The sequence below is a fragment of the Anoplolepis gracilipes genome, chromosome 17 (genome assembly GCF_047496725.1).
Source record: "Anoplolepis gracilipes chromosome 17, ASM4749672v1, whole genome shotgun sequence".
NCBI classification, from domain to species: domain Eukaryota; kingdom Metazoa; phylum Arthropoda; class Insecta; order Hymenoptera; family Formicidae; genus Anoplolepis; species Anoplolepis gracilipes.
The window spans coordinates 231631-246752 of NC_132986.1; the positions used below are offsets into that span (position 1 = coordinate 231631).

A 15122-nucleotide genomic window follows, 5' to 3' on the forward strand; every position below is an offset into this window, starting at 1 on the left:
GCGAATTTACTCAACCGTGACAAGACTGCAAACGCGTTCAATCGAAAGCAACGTCGCGTCGGTCGACGGCGACAACAACCTTGTACGTCTCTCTTGAGAGGAAGAGAGAGAGAGAGAGAGAGAGAGAGAGAGAGAGAGAGAGAGAGAGAGAAAAGGAGAAAGGGGGAACAAACTAACTTTAGAGTTAAGGACCCGAGCGAAATGGAGGAGAAGACAACGAATGAGCGAAGACGCGAGTACGATGCATTTTGCGCGCGTCGAAACTGCCTCACACGAGTGCGGGATACAGGCAAGGAAGGGAACAATGATCTTGGACACGTTGCCAGAAAGAACTCTGGCCGACCAATCGCCATTCGTAAATTTACCTCCCCTGATGAATAGAGATCGCTGTCCCTCGGCCAACTGGGACCACCCGGCGAGAATGACGCTAATAGATCACTTAGATAGAGCACCGAACGTAGATTAAAGCGCTTAATGTCGGGGTTGCGTGGCTAACCGTGTTTTCTTTAACGCACTACTTATATATCGATAATCGGACGACCTTATTCCTGCTACTTATTTTTCCAATCGTCGTCTGAAAATGCTTTTATCCGAGAACTATCTCTCTTTCTCTCTCTCTCTCTCTCTCTCTCGCTTTCTTTAATCGATCAGAAAATTTATTAATAAAAGATGGCACGTTAGATCTAACAATAAGACTTGGGTCAAGTGAAAAACAACTTAGGACAAGAGTCTCTTATGCAAGAGTAGTCGAAAATTTTTGATGAAACGATGGACACGCCGTGCTCCTCGACTCGTAACAAGCACGAATGGTTCCCATGAGATATCGCGATAATAAAGAGCTAAAGCTCGAGTAGAGCTTTATAGTGGCGATGGACAACGGTTGGGAAGAATTAGATTAAAGAAAGATAACTGCATCATAATCTTCAATCTAAGAAATTCCCCATGGAAATTTCTCGCCACTCGTGATCTTTTTATACGAAGGGAGAAATTCTAAAAAAAAAAAAAAAAAAAAAAAAAAAAACATTGACCAACCATGGACGCGTTTCTATTTTCTACTTTGCATCTAAGATCGAAGGTGAAATTTTTTTATACTTATTATTAGATAGCGCATCTAGCTAAATATTATACGTAGATACGAATTTCGGTCAACAAGACAAACAGATTGTTTTAGATCTTTCAATTTGATTTTCAATTTTCAATTTTGCCAAGCATAAATTCGCATTCTAAGAGTACTCTTTGATCCAAGAGCTATTTCGCTATTTCGCTATTTCGCACTTGGTTCATGGCCCTGGAAGTTAGTCTATTTGCGTTACCACCGATAACGCGAGAACAATGTCGGATTTTCGTCGATGCTATATCATCACTATATCTATGCACCGAGTGTCACAGGAGGATAATAATACAATACAGTCACAAATACTAGCGCAGCCTTTGCTCGTATTCAGCTGGCTTATTCGAGAACAAATTAGACAGTACTGCTAATAAACATCCATATCGTCGCACATACACAAAATACACAATTTCTTGAAAATTATTATTTTTCAATTAAGAAATTTTAACTTGCGCAAGTTAATCGGTTGGATTTAATTTTAATCCTCTTATTAAGTAGCAAGTGTCGCGTTACATTTGAGAAATAAAATATTTAAGAGAAAAAATATTCTAAATGAGATAAAAATAGCAATTTGCGTTTAAACAGCATTCAAAAATAAAATTTTATTGTCTAGTTTATCGCTTATAAAACTTATTGTTAGAATGTAAATCAATTTTTCATTAAGACAGGAAATCAACTTCAAATTAAACATTAAAGAACTTTAAGTAAAAAGAAAAATATATAAATAATTGAACAAACACTCGTCAAATATACTATTTATATTTATATTTTTCTGTTTCGCGCGTAAAATTAAAACTACACCGAATCTTTAGACGCTGATAAAAATTCTACACGAACCAATTTTTCAGCTCTTTCATGTCGCGATGTTTCAAGTTACAACGAAGCATTTCACCTCCGCTCAAGATCTCTTTGAAGTCAAATCCTTGCTAAGTCACCGCGGAAGAAGACTGAAATGATAACCCCGGGGGAGTAAGAAACTTGTGTGTGTGTGTGTGTGTGTGTGTGTGTGTGTGTGTGTGTGTGTGTGTGTGTGTGTGTGTGTGTGTGTGTGTGTGTGTGTGTGTGTGTGTGTGTGTGTGTGTGTGTGTGTGTGTGTGTGTGTGTGCGTGTGTGCCTATAATACATCCCATGGCATCTTATGATAGACATAAATTGTTCAGGCTCCGCGTTTCCCAATCTTATGTCATCGAATCTTTATGAATTAATTACGAGGGATAGATCTCTCTTTCCTATTAATACTATAATAATCTTTAATTCTGTATTAAGACATTAAATTTGACGACAATCAAAACTCGAAAACGCCAAGATATGGAAAGAGAAATTTAAATAAAAATATTATACAGTTTTGATGTCACAAAAATTAGCATAATTTTTCTTAACTTAAAAGATCAACTATATACAGAAAGTTTTTAATTAAATGGCCAAACTTGAAGTATTTATTTAGGATCTCAAAACAAAAAACATTTTCCCTGAAAGTATGCTTGCAAATAACGCTTTGTTCAAAAGATGTTGACTTCTCAAGTTACGGTTAGAAATGAATAATATCGAAACAATTTAGATTTATCCTCTTATTGCTTTATAGTAACTGAATATAAGTCCAACAACAAGGATCTTTAAAATAAAAAACGAGACATTTCGATATTATTCATTGCTATAGTTCTCAAGCATACTTTCGGAAGAAATTTTTGTTTGCTTTACGTACTAAAAACATTCTTCAAGTTTGGCCATTTAACTTGAGAGTATTCTGTATAGATCAAATGTGACTGTACAACAAAAAAATTCTCTGAACCAGAAAAGAAACAGAAAAAGTTTTGATTATAAAATATACTTAAAAGTCTGGATTATTACAAGAATGTAAATATGTATTAATTAGTCTAACGGAATACATATTGTTCGTAAGTTTATATAGATAAAGAAAAGCGAGAAAAGTCGCGTTACCCGATATCTCGATATGACACTAGATTGTAATTAAACGTTCATTAACGTTGATTATGTAATTTTGCATCGTACATAGTTTGCGATAAGAAACTCACAATCGGTAGATTAAAAATGTGGGGCGGGAAGAAAAAAGGAAGTTGTAAGAGAAATATTTTAATCGCCAAGAACGTTCTAAATCGAAGCGTGTATTAGCATGTGGCGTAGAGGGATGATTATGGAAAAACTAAATTTAAATCTAAAACGCGACGTTGTGTGTATGCATATCAGGGTAAACATATCAGCGTGTCGCAAATATCCCGGGAGGATGCGTTCGTCGCATGGCAGGATGGATAATCGATTAAGTCGAGGTATATCCACTTATCCGCTTGCTCTCACACCCTACAGAGCGCAAATTCCAGAATCTCAAAGAGGCCGATACACGAAGTACCACCTTAAGACGGGACGGATACACCGCTCAATTTGCACGGATCCTTGGTTAAGCTTCCAAAGTGATAACCGATCCGCTAGATGCAGCCGGGGTGGATCACCAAGTTCTATAGCGCATCCTATTATCCGCAACCCCTATATCCCCGGTAAAACGCGCTTCGACGAATAATTATCACTTACCTACACATCGTGTACTCAAGTTATCCTTCAACGTCTGCTTGTGTTTATTTACATGAAAAATGAGCGAAACAGATGTGCAAAACCATTAAAAATTATTGGAAAATTATTGCGCGAAATTCTCAGTAATGAACCAAACAAACCGTACAGCGCGAAATAATGCTAAAACATTATTGCATGAATATTTCAGTAGTGCGAAATATTATACAAATATTGCAAATACTATAAATTTAATATTTTATTGGAGATATTGCAAAATATTACTGCTATATTATAATGCAATTACATATTTTTCGCCAGTTCGTTCGCTTGCTATGCGTTATCTATTTCATATTCAAATTTTTTTCACAAGAATATCTAAAACCTGCCAACGCAGCTAGCAACGTTAAATATATTTTTCCATCAGCTTAATTTCTCATACAATCCTAACGCATAAAATTCAAATATAGAACTACGTGTTTAAAAATAAATAATTGAAAACAAAGTATTACGCGAGTAAGAAAGTTTTGCAATATCTTGTAAATATTGTATTCACGTTGTAGAAATAGATATGCAATACGATTTGAAATATTAGCATAACACATAGTTTGGGAGCGGACATGTCTACGAATTGTGGCAAGCTTTCAAAAGTATCGCATGCAATATTCCAATCTTGCAAAACATCAATATCCCCGCAATATTCCATCAATATATCGTAGAGGAAGACTCGTCAAATAAGCTATCGAAAATTAGTTGATTAGTTGATTCGATAGATAATAATTAATGTCGAAAATTGATTCAAGTGGATATATGAAGCGTCGTAGGTTGCGACACGCATTCCTGAGAATTTCCAAGGAAACTTGTGCATCACCATCTCGCAGGATAGACGCAGGATAGACGCACGAAGCACCATCGTAATCTTAATTCAATTTGAGAGCTCGACGTTGCAGGAGTCCCTTTCATGATAATCTCCGCCGGAAATACTAGACGCACGGCCGAAACTTCACGGCTCTAACGCGATTTTCAAGTAAATTTCACTCGTCGACATTGCCATTACGGTGACACGCCATAGCTCTTAGTCGGAGAGAGACTATCAGGAGGATTCACCTCCCGTGTATATCTTATGTTAAATGTGAAACGTTCGATAAAAGAAATGCTTTACAATACGCAGTTTTAAAACAGAATTGATATAAAATATCAATTGAGATATCAGATTGAATAATCTCCCCGGAGATTATATAATTCATTATGATAAACGATAAAGTAAAATAAACTTAAATCTAGCAGAATCAATTGGTATAAAATCTTATTACTAGATTATTAAAGACTTATCAAAGACGTTTGGTTGATATACATAAATAAATACTATTAAAAGGAAAAAATGTTTATTAAAGAGAAATTTACCTGATTTATATGGCCGACATCTCCGCTTAAACTTGGATGACAGTTTGTGCAAAGTAGACGGATCCTTCGGTGTCTCGTTAGTCCTCAACATCTTTCTTAAAATAATCCAACATTGTATTCTCCTAGACTAGACTCGAAAAAAATTAGATACTCAAATAGATATATAGTCAGCATGTTTATTGTCACAAGCACGCATCTTAAAATATATGATCGCTGCATCGCTCCCGAAATGACGTTACATTACACACATTGTTCAGATAGTTGATAACAAATCTCGTTAAAAAATGAGTGGACTGATGGGAGACGATCCGCAAGGGAAAGCGGACCATCTTAAAATTTCCGTAGCGAGGATCCTTTTAGCAAATTACAAAGTTATCGGAAAACTCTCTCGAAGGAAGACACGCCTCGCGGCATTATATTTAATAACGTCCAATAAACGTTACTCTCTCCACCGCACTGCTTCTTCTTTTTCCCCTTCTTTTTCATTTTTTCATTTTTTCATTTTTTCATTTTTTCATTTTTCCATTTTTTTTTTTTTTTTTTCGTAGCTCCTCGTTTCACTCTTTCACTCTACTCGTCCCATTTCCCCCTCCATCTCTCTGTTGCTGCATTTTCTTTTTCCCTTTCGGCTTTTGCCGCTAATTTTCTTAGTTGCGTGTCATATTAAAACGATCGATTCTCTCGCTGCGCGATGTAACATCTCATCAGGGACAGATTCATCTCTCTCGCATCATGTACCGAATAACCGATATCGACCACTTTCAGTCTGGACGCGAGTCGAATAAACGGCTGCTGCCATTAACCATGAGAGTCCCGCGGCGTGACATAACAGAAATTTGTACGCCCGCCTCGCTCGCAAAAGCTTGTAGCTTTTATGTCGATTACATTAACACGTTGTCGTACTGTGATATTTTTTTGTTCGTAAAAAACACAACGAATCCCTCGACAGTTTTACACACAAATTGCTTCGTCGAAAATACATTGTCTTCCATTAGTACATTTCACATTTCTTGCGTAATAATCCTTTAATTGCATTGTAAAAGTTGATTTTAACATTACCATTTAAGATTAATGAGACTTTCGCGCTTCTACTTTTTTTCATTTTATTCTACATTTCTAAATTTATATAAAATATAAATCTATCTGAATACAAAAAATAAATTTGTCATTTAAATAATTGATTTTATTGCATATATATTTGCTAATTGCTTGTTTCGCTTTTACCAGACGATTTTTGAATTAAAAAAAAAATTCTATATTATGTATTTTACTTAGTTAAATTTGTATTTTTGTCAAAACCTAGTCTGCTGAAATCTCAACTGGACGAACCGCAATCAGTTTTGACACGCGGAATTTTTTCTGCAAAACGATTGGATGAATGGTGTCGAGAGTGAGTGGAACGTTTACACAACGTGTTGAAGCCATGTTTTAACTATGTTAAAGAAGCGCGAAACGACTTTGCGAGCAAAAAGTCGCAAAAGGAGAGTAGTCATGCGAAACGGAACGTAACCGGTGCGCCAGGATGGGACAGCAGTATTTATAGTATGGATTGTGTCTGCTTGGCAGTTCGCCATCGGATGAACGTCTACGGAGAGCCTCCTTATGGGAAGCGCAAGTATAGCCGCGAGTTCTATTGATAACTATTGTCTTCTGTATTTATTCGCGAATCGGATATTCCTGTTTCTTCGCGATTCTTCAAGTACCATTTTAGGTAAAAAAAAAAAAAAAAAGAAAAAAAGAAAAGAAAAAATTGTATCCTGACTCAAAAGCGTGGTAGAGCCTTGGCATGTACACAGACAATGACGATGGTTTCCATGCCGAAGCTGCTGCAGCAGCAAAAATGAATCACGATCGAGCTCGATACTCGTTCGCAAGCGCCGATCTGGCTTTTATTAGACTGGCTGACACGAGGATCACTGCCAAACTAGGATCGCGAACAATGGCTTCCACGTATCGGATCGACCGAGCGAAAATAACCACGATTGCTCGAGCTTCCTATTGTCCTCTTTTATTTATTTCTTTTTTCTATTAGAAAAAGTAGAAAGAGGAAAAGAGTGGGCATTTGGTGGCAATTTTCCTCCTTTTTTTCTTAAATAATAATTAAAAGAGATCCGCCATGAATAAAAGCAAATTTTAAGAAATATATTTGCAAAGTAAACAAATCTAAGAACGCGAGAAGAAAAAAAAAAAAAGAGACAAAAATATCATCGAAAAGTGTATGTCTCTGTTGTAGAAAACGGATCAAAGTGATATAGTACGATTGATATTATGATTCCAAAATGATGTCTCTGAAAATATTTGTCTTGCGTGCCCAGAATCCGTCCCCGTTCATCCAGATTTCCTCATTCCTTAACTTCCGAGATTCTCAAGCGATCTTAAGACGCAATCTGTGTTTTACTCCCATCTCGTTCATCCTGTACAACACGTGTAATATGTCGAAGGAATTTTTCTTACATGCAATCGGTTCAAAAAAAAAAAAAAAAATTTAAATAACAAAATGCGGGGACATTAATCGGATCTTTTATTTCGGAAGAAAAAAATTTTGCTCTAGAAATGAGTTGAAAAAATAAAAAGAATTTTGCTCAAAATTTTATAAATTAATTATTTTATAAGTAGCAACAACATATTATATATTATTGAAAGATGATATGTTGGTGATAATCTTTTACTTCCAACGCCTTATTTATACAAGCAAAAGTCTTGAAGTAATGTTTCTTGGAAAATATATTTTACATCCCCTCTTTCATCGCCTCCTCTCTTCACTGCCTATAAAAAATGCTAAATGCGCCGTTCCGTCGTTCCGACCTTTACCTGCTACCAAGTGCAGCGCGATGAATAGCGCCGCCATTGTTACCGTTTTAGCTTTTTTCATCGATTACCGTTACCCCAAAGAGAGTGAAGCTTAGCGCCGAAGACCGTCCTTGTCTCGTATGTCCCCCATATCCCTGGGATTAGACCTGGCTTTAATACTCGACGACAAGGGATTTCGACGGGTAATTGAATCAAGACACTCCGGCACATCACGTTTAAAAGTTAAAAGTGTTTGTCCTGTCGCTATACAGATTTGTGTAATTTTGCTCGGGTCATTCGCGCGCAGTGACCGACTTAATTAGAGAAACTAGATTCCAAGATAGAGAGAGTCCAGAGTAGCTTCTTAATCGTATTAAAAGATCAATCGCGAGTATTGCCTTAATTAAGTAAAGTGCTGGATAAAATAATATACACTCTCAAGTAATCGCGAAATCAGTGTACAAATTATTTTATTATTATTATATAATTCATTATAAAATGCTTCGTTATTAGTATAAAAGAGGAAAAGACTTAATATTTAATATAAAGAACCGAACATTGTAGATATTTTACCAGCCTTTAAATATTATGCTTATGAAATGAAATTTCATTTACTCCTTAATTTTGAATTAAACTATATTGCATCAATTACTGTCTCATTAATAGTCTCATTAATAGTTATTTTCCGGGAACTGCTTTATTTAACTGATAGATAAAATACTTGAAAAAATGCAGGAAATATAAAATCGCAAAATAGAATTTTGGGAGGTCATTTAATAGTCAGTTACAATCTGCACGTAAAGTGATCACATTAATCCGCAGAAACCGTATCGTATGATTATCATGTTTGGTTTTATACATTTATGATTTGGTATTTGCGATTATTTTTCACATTCGTAGGTAGATGTAACATTTGTATTTATTTGCAAAACAGCTGACAACAAAAACTATTGCGAAATTGAAAGTAGAAAAAAAACCGCGAAATTGATAGCCAAAAAAAACCGTGAAATGAATTGATAACAAATCGCGAATTTTCCAGGAAAAACGTAAAAATTGTGAGAATTTTCTACTTAAAAAAAGAGCAAATAAATAACCGTAAAAGTTAACTGTAATTTTTATTTTAAATAAATAAAATGCTCGAAAGAAGAAGATATCATATTTAATATATACAAGATTAAGGATTTGTTATCAACAAATAATCACACATTTCACCCTTGTGTGTTTCCAAAACGATAATAAAACGCAATAACTATTATATAATATATATATATATATATATATATATATATATATGCAAGTTATATGCGCATACGACGATATTAAAGTTATTTCCTTTGATATTTGCGCTAGCACACATGCATGTTAATTCTTTCTAACTGATAAAACCGGAAGCGATATCCCCTTTTTTGTGTCAGCTGGTCCGTACTTAGATGTGTCGATTCGGCGAGATCCGGGTTTTGATCTATCGCGCGGAAAGATCCGATCAACCAAGTTGTCCGTGTATTCACTGCCGAACCCAAAGTCGGATGGATGAGACTCGTTCGCCTGTGGGTATGTGTGTGTGTGTATGTGTGTGTGTGTGTGTGTGTGTGTGTGTGTGTGTGTGTGTGTGTGTGTGTGTGTGTGTGTATGCCTGTGTGGTTTGTACTCGGCCGTAAAAATATCGAGCAGTTTCGAAGCTGCGCATACACATGCGCTCGTACATACGATACAAGAGACCACACGAATTTGTGAATAGTAACGGCGCACAATATTTTGTCAACGTGTCAAGATTCATCAGCGAGATGATTAGTGGAAACGTATCAATGTTTTATTGCGACACCACGCGAAAAATAAAATTGACATTAATAATAAACGTCATATAGCGGATAAAAGTGTATCGTGATTCTTTTACGAGAAAATGGTAATATTGTACATCAACGATATATGTATATACAAATATTATACGGTAATAACGAAAAATTATTAAAGGATTAAAATGCAATCTTTCGCATTAATGTCCGCGCATTCATTTGGCGCGATGCATTCATGCAAGCTCGCCGCTAAAGCGACAGCCCCCATGGATGATCCGTGCATCGTACATAGCGAGCGATATTTAACGTGGGCGAGAAAGCTAGGTAGGTCACAGGCTGTGTAAAAAGCCGCGCGCATGCATACATGTGGATACATAATTCGCAAGGCGATTTCCCGGCGCCGGCCTCAAAGGAGCAGCCAGGTGAAGTGTATACTCCGTACTCGGCGCGAGGCCACCTTCGCGCACGCACGAGTAGTCAGGTGGCATCGGGCATCGGGGCGCAAAGCGGTTATTTTTAGTTCAATTTGTCGCTCGAACGGTACCATAAAGCCGAGAGCGCGCCTCGTTATACATACATATACACATGTGTGTACCATCCGTGACAGAACAAGGGGGGGGTGAGAAAGGGGGTGGAGGGAGGGGAATGATGGGGTTCACCTCGTACATACGAGCTTTTACGTGAGCGTGTGTGCGAATAAACGTCGCCGAGATCGTTAAAAGCGTCAACTAGTTACCGCGGCGAAACTTTCGCTTTGCGCGACAGTTTTAATGCGCAGGAACGCGTGCGAGGGGATTACTTTATAATTCCATGAAAAGCAAATTCCCATCATCATTGGGCATAAAGATGCCCTTCCTCCCCCGCCCTCTCCCGCTACCCACTCTTGGTTTACGGCCCGCGACGGTCCCTTGGGAGCCGAACGTTGCGAGGATTAACTCTTAACTGTACTGACGTTGTGGCGCGAATTCCCTCGACCGTGTAACCGTATTAAAAGTTAGGAAAACTGTTTTTACCAACATTTCCGAAGAAAAGGATTCCTGCGAAATAATTTACAAAGTCTATAAAAGGGTGCATCACAATTTATCGCTGACCCAAAAAATATTTCGACGAAATGTTTATATATGCGTTTGAATACTTTTCAATTTTAATATTCTTTCTATTAATACAATAGAAAAAGACATTTTTAAATACATAGGTCACTGCGGAATGTTACAATACACATTTTCTTTAACATCCAAATTATGCACGTGCAATGTATTTTGACCTAAGTATAATAATAATATATTAAAATAAAAATAAACAGAATTTCAATTATATCACGATTCAATAAGATAGATATAACATTGAATAATAGCGGCAGCATAAATGAAGTCAATCGGAAATAATCCCAAATGTTCCCGCGAGATTAAAATACCAAATTAATTATATATTATCAAAACGTGATTAAATTTAATATTAATAAAAATATATTAATATAACGCAAAAATATAATGCAAGAATTAATGACATTTTCTGCAATTGCAACACAATTTTTAACGCAACACGTTAGCATATCTGTAAGAAAAGGATTTAAGATTTATTATTATTTTATTTTATTTATTTTATTTATGTTTACTATTTAAATTCAAATCACTTAATAACAATAATAATAACTTACTATCTTCTACTTTTAATACAATCAGTCAAACGGAAAGTATCTATAATATTCGCAGCCATATTCATTTTAAATATTTGAGATTATTTCTGATTTTTATTACTGCCCATAGCAATCCATAGGAATATATTTTATACCTCATCATTTGCATCAACGTTATTCCTCGTTATACGAAATGATAGTAAAAGCCATTTTCAAAAATCCATTTAATAAATTACGCGTTGTGTATAATATTTATCGCCAACATATGTGTGTATACATAAAAAGTATATATACCATACATATAGTAGGACGCATAAAAATATAAAAAGGAATTGAAAAAAAACTTTTGTAAATTCGAGAAATTACTTATTGTAAATAGATACTTTTCCATTACCTTTGTTTTATCATAAACGAAAATTCTGCCGAGTGCGCAAGCAGATGAGAGTCTCGGACGCGAATAGGGGGGTTAATTTTCGCACAGTCAGTATTTGCTTGCGCGCGGGTTTTTCTTTCTCTCACCGCTCTCGCCGGCATCGGCATCTCGACGAGCGCGGTTATGCGTACATATATATATGTATAATACATAGGCGAGCGCGAATCAAAATCAATAAGCCGATTATTGGCCCGTGCTGAGCGGAGATTACGTCGTTTTGAATTGACATCGCCGACGCGTCGGGACGCGAGGCGAGGCGAGGCGACGCGAGGCGACGCGACGCGTCGCGACGCGGCGCGACGCGCGAGTGCGATTCAATCCCGCGGGCTTACCGCGCGACAGGCGGACATCCGTCCCAGTTTCTTTTTTCACCGAGTCCGACGGTCCGACGTCCGACACGTCCCGCGAAAGCAATATGGCGCACGCTCTCCACGCTCTGACCTCGCTCCTCGCTCCCGCTCTCGCGCGCGCGCGCCTTTTCTCCCCCTCACCCCTCACCCCTCACCCATCATCCTTGCCACGCGAGCACAACTCGACATTTAAAATTCAGACAGCTATGAAAGACAACCGGCTCGTTTTCCACATAATTTCACCTCCTTTCATGTAACACGTATTTATTACCACATGCCGGAAGAATTTATCAATAGTGGCGCGAATAATATTATATATATATATATATATATATATATATTAATATATAATGTCAAAAACTGTCGTCATGCGGCGCCACCGTACAAAGTGGTTACAAGTTACAATGATCATAGACTGTAAATTGTAAATTTGTTTTACAGATAGCGCGCTCCCAGAGACAAGAAGATAAAGAGAAGATGATAGTCAGACGGGTTTGTGCAGTTAATGATGAAGGATTGACGAAAAAGAATATTTAATTTTCTCTTTTATTAATATTCTCTTCTTGTTTCTAATGAGAACGCGCGATGATGATTAATGATAAATAATGACTTAAATAATTGCTACGTTAAATTTCATCATGTGGATATGCGACTGAACATGACGAACAAAAGAGTGCGATATTTGACATTAAAGTTCTATTTGAAGATAACGAGGCAAACGTTAAATAATTTTTCACATTATATTGTAATAGTAAACATTTCTTGGCTCTCAAAATTTTTGGCGATATAAAAAATACTGGCTCCTTATATGGAACGTTATTTCAATCGCGGAGGTCTCAACAGGAAATTTAATAAACCCATTATAGTCCACATCAAATTTTTAAAACAGTCAGGTTAGAGATTATAAAAAATTCTCAATTTTTTTAATCAGATTGTTATGTTAATTCTCGATAATTATTCTCGCAGTTTTTTAATATCTCACTTTACATTATAATATATAAAAACATGAAATATTTTGATCCTTTTAATATATGAAACCTACATTTTACTTTATTTTATAATTTTTATTTATTTGTTTTTTTTTTTAAGAAACTTAACTTAATTAACAAGCTTAGCTTTATTTTATAATTTTAATTTTTTTTTTAAAGAAGCTTAAGAACACAAGATTCAGTTTGACAAAATGGGTCAAACTATGGGTAGAATGCCTGAAACATGGCAAGGTCTCCTGGAGGAGAGAGATCGTGTTTTACACTGGAGTTCCGAAGTCTTAGCAAGAGTACAGGATAACGTTACAAACGAGGATACGTTTTTGATGGACTATGATGACGACAAGATTGACGGTAAAATCAATACGTGGATCAAAACTAATAAGACACGAGTTGACGAGACATTTAATAAGTTCGCGAATGCACCAAATGAAATAAAAAATGTAGTCAAAACTGGAATAGAAAAGGTGATAAATTTTATTTTTTACTAAACTTATATGTCAATAAAAAAGAATTAAAATTTTTAAGATTAAAAAATTAATTAATTTTAAGTTTTTTTTTTTTAAATTATACATATTTGTAAAATAAGAAGAACTATATATATAAATATTTCGCAAAGTTAATTTATTTAGCGCGTATTATTTAGCTTTTCGAAGAAATACAAACGAAAATGCGGAAAGATTATAGAAATGCATATAACAATATAAAGAAGTTTAACAAAAATGTGGATCAGTTGGGCGCGGACGAAAGAAAAATTCACGCTGAAATACAAAAGTTGGAGCAGGAATGCGCGGGAGACGTGCAAAAGTTTCAAAAGAAATTTGGACCATTGCGAGTAAAAGTTTTCGATAACTTGAGAGCCGGAGAAAAAATGATATTCAAAGATAAAGTATTGAAAACTGATTTCATTAAAAAGGTATAAGTGCTTTTCCTAAATTCTATAATTTATAGTTATCTCCAGAAATTCGTGTAAATATGAAATTATGTCTCTTTAAGGTGTACGATATTGATCACAAATATTCTGCCGATTGCACGAAACGGATCGACAAAATGCTCAAAGATTTCGAGAAAAGCGCGACAAAATATGAAACGCAATGAAAATGATGACTAACGTGCGATTAAAAAAATATATCATTAATTAAATGTCAAATCATATCGTCAGGTTTTCATATATGTGATCGACTAATGTTATTATAAATGTTGACGAAAACTCTATAATAAATTTTTTTTTTTGAAATATTTTGTCTTGTTTTTTTATTATTTTGTCATTTTTTCACCCGAAATTATTATGCAGATTGGAAAAAGTTTACTCGGGACTAATATTTTTTAATAAATTTTCAATAAATTAAATTTTGAACAAATTTAATAGATATTTAAAATTGAGAACTTAATTATAAAGATATACATTTATATTTAAAAAAAAAGTTGCAAGGATTGAATTAAACGATGAAATTTAATTTAATTACATTATTATAGATGAAAATTTCAATAAAAAGTTATACACAAGTACTCTTAATAATCCTCGAACACTCTGTAAAACCATCAGATTTCTCTCTGCTTCCCGGATTGCGTCATATATTCATTCAGATCTTCGAGATGTGATCGACATATTCGTATTTAGTATCAATTACCATCAATATCATAGAATTATTTTTGCGATTCGTTAAATAGAGTATTTTCGTGCGTACTCGTGATTCTCTCTTATAGTAATTCTACGACACCGTACATTCGAAACGAAAATAACGAGAACAGGAAAGAGAGGCAAAAACAAAACCCTGTTATCAACTTAGTTGAGATAGGCTCTCCCGGAGACTCTCATGATCGGGAAAGTATGACGAAGCAAGTGGTTTTACTCTTAGACGCCTACGCGACGTTCCAGGAACGTGTCGTTTGTAATGTACCAAGATACCGTGATGACATACTTGTGTAATATAATTAGTACCAGAATAACTGAATCACTTTTAACTCAACAAATTTATATTTCCATATAAGAACCGATATTCACTCAATTATCAAATTAAATTATTATACATTGATTGAATTCATTTATGTATTTTAACATTTCTAAAATATTCGACACTTTTAAGGCAAATAGAATT

General features: G+C 35.4%; 1 protein-coding gene across 1 annotated transcript; it reads left to right on the forward strand.

The window, feature by feature from the left end:
• Nucleotides 1-12842: 12842 nt before the first annotated feature.
• LOC140675243 (uncharacterized) lies at nt 12843-14195 on the forward strand. The gene is made up of 4 exons (XM_072909512.1): nt 12843-12930; nt 13186-13490; nt 13670-13939; nt 14020-14195. The coding sequence occupies exons 2-4, from the start codon at nt 13218-13220 to the stop codon at nt 14119-14121; spliced, it is 645 nt and encodes a 214-aa protein (XP_072765613.1). The 5' UTR covers nt 12843-12930; nt 13186-13217; the 3' UTR covers nt 14122-14195.
• The last annotated feature ends 927 nt before the right edge of the window (nt 14196-15122 follow it).

What these genes read in the sequence shown, in the direction of transcription:
- LOC140675243 (XM_072909512.1), top strand. Translation starts at nt 13,218, where the DNA reads ATGGGTCAAACTATGGGTAGAATGCCTGAAACATGGCAAGGTCTCCTG. An exon ending in TCAAAACTGGAATAGAAAAG is followed by an intron (nt 13,491 to 13,669) that starts GTGATAAATTTT and finishes CGTATTATTTAG; the next exon opens with CTTTTCGAAGAAATACAAAC. An exon ending in AAACTGATTTCATTAAAAAG is followed by an intron (nt 13,940 to 14,019) that starts GTATAAGTGCTT and finishes TGTCTCTTTAAG; the next exon opens with GTGTACGATATTGATCACAA.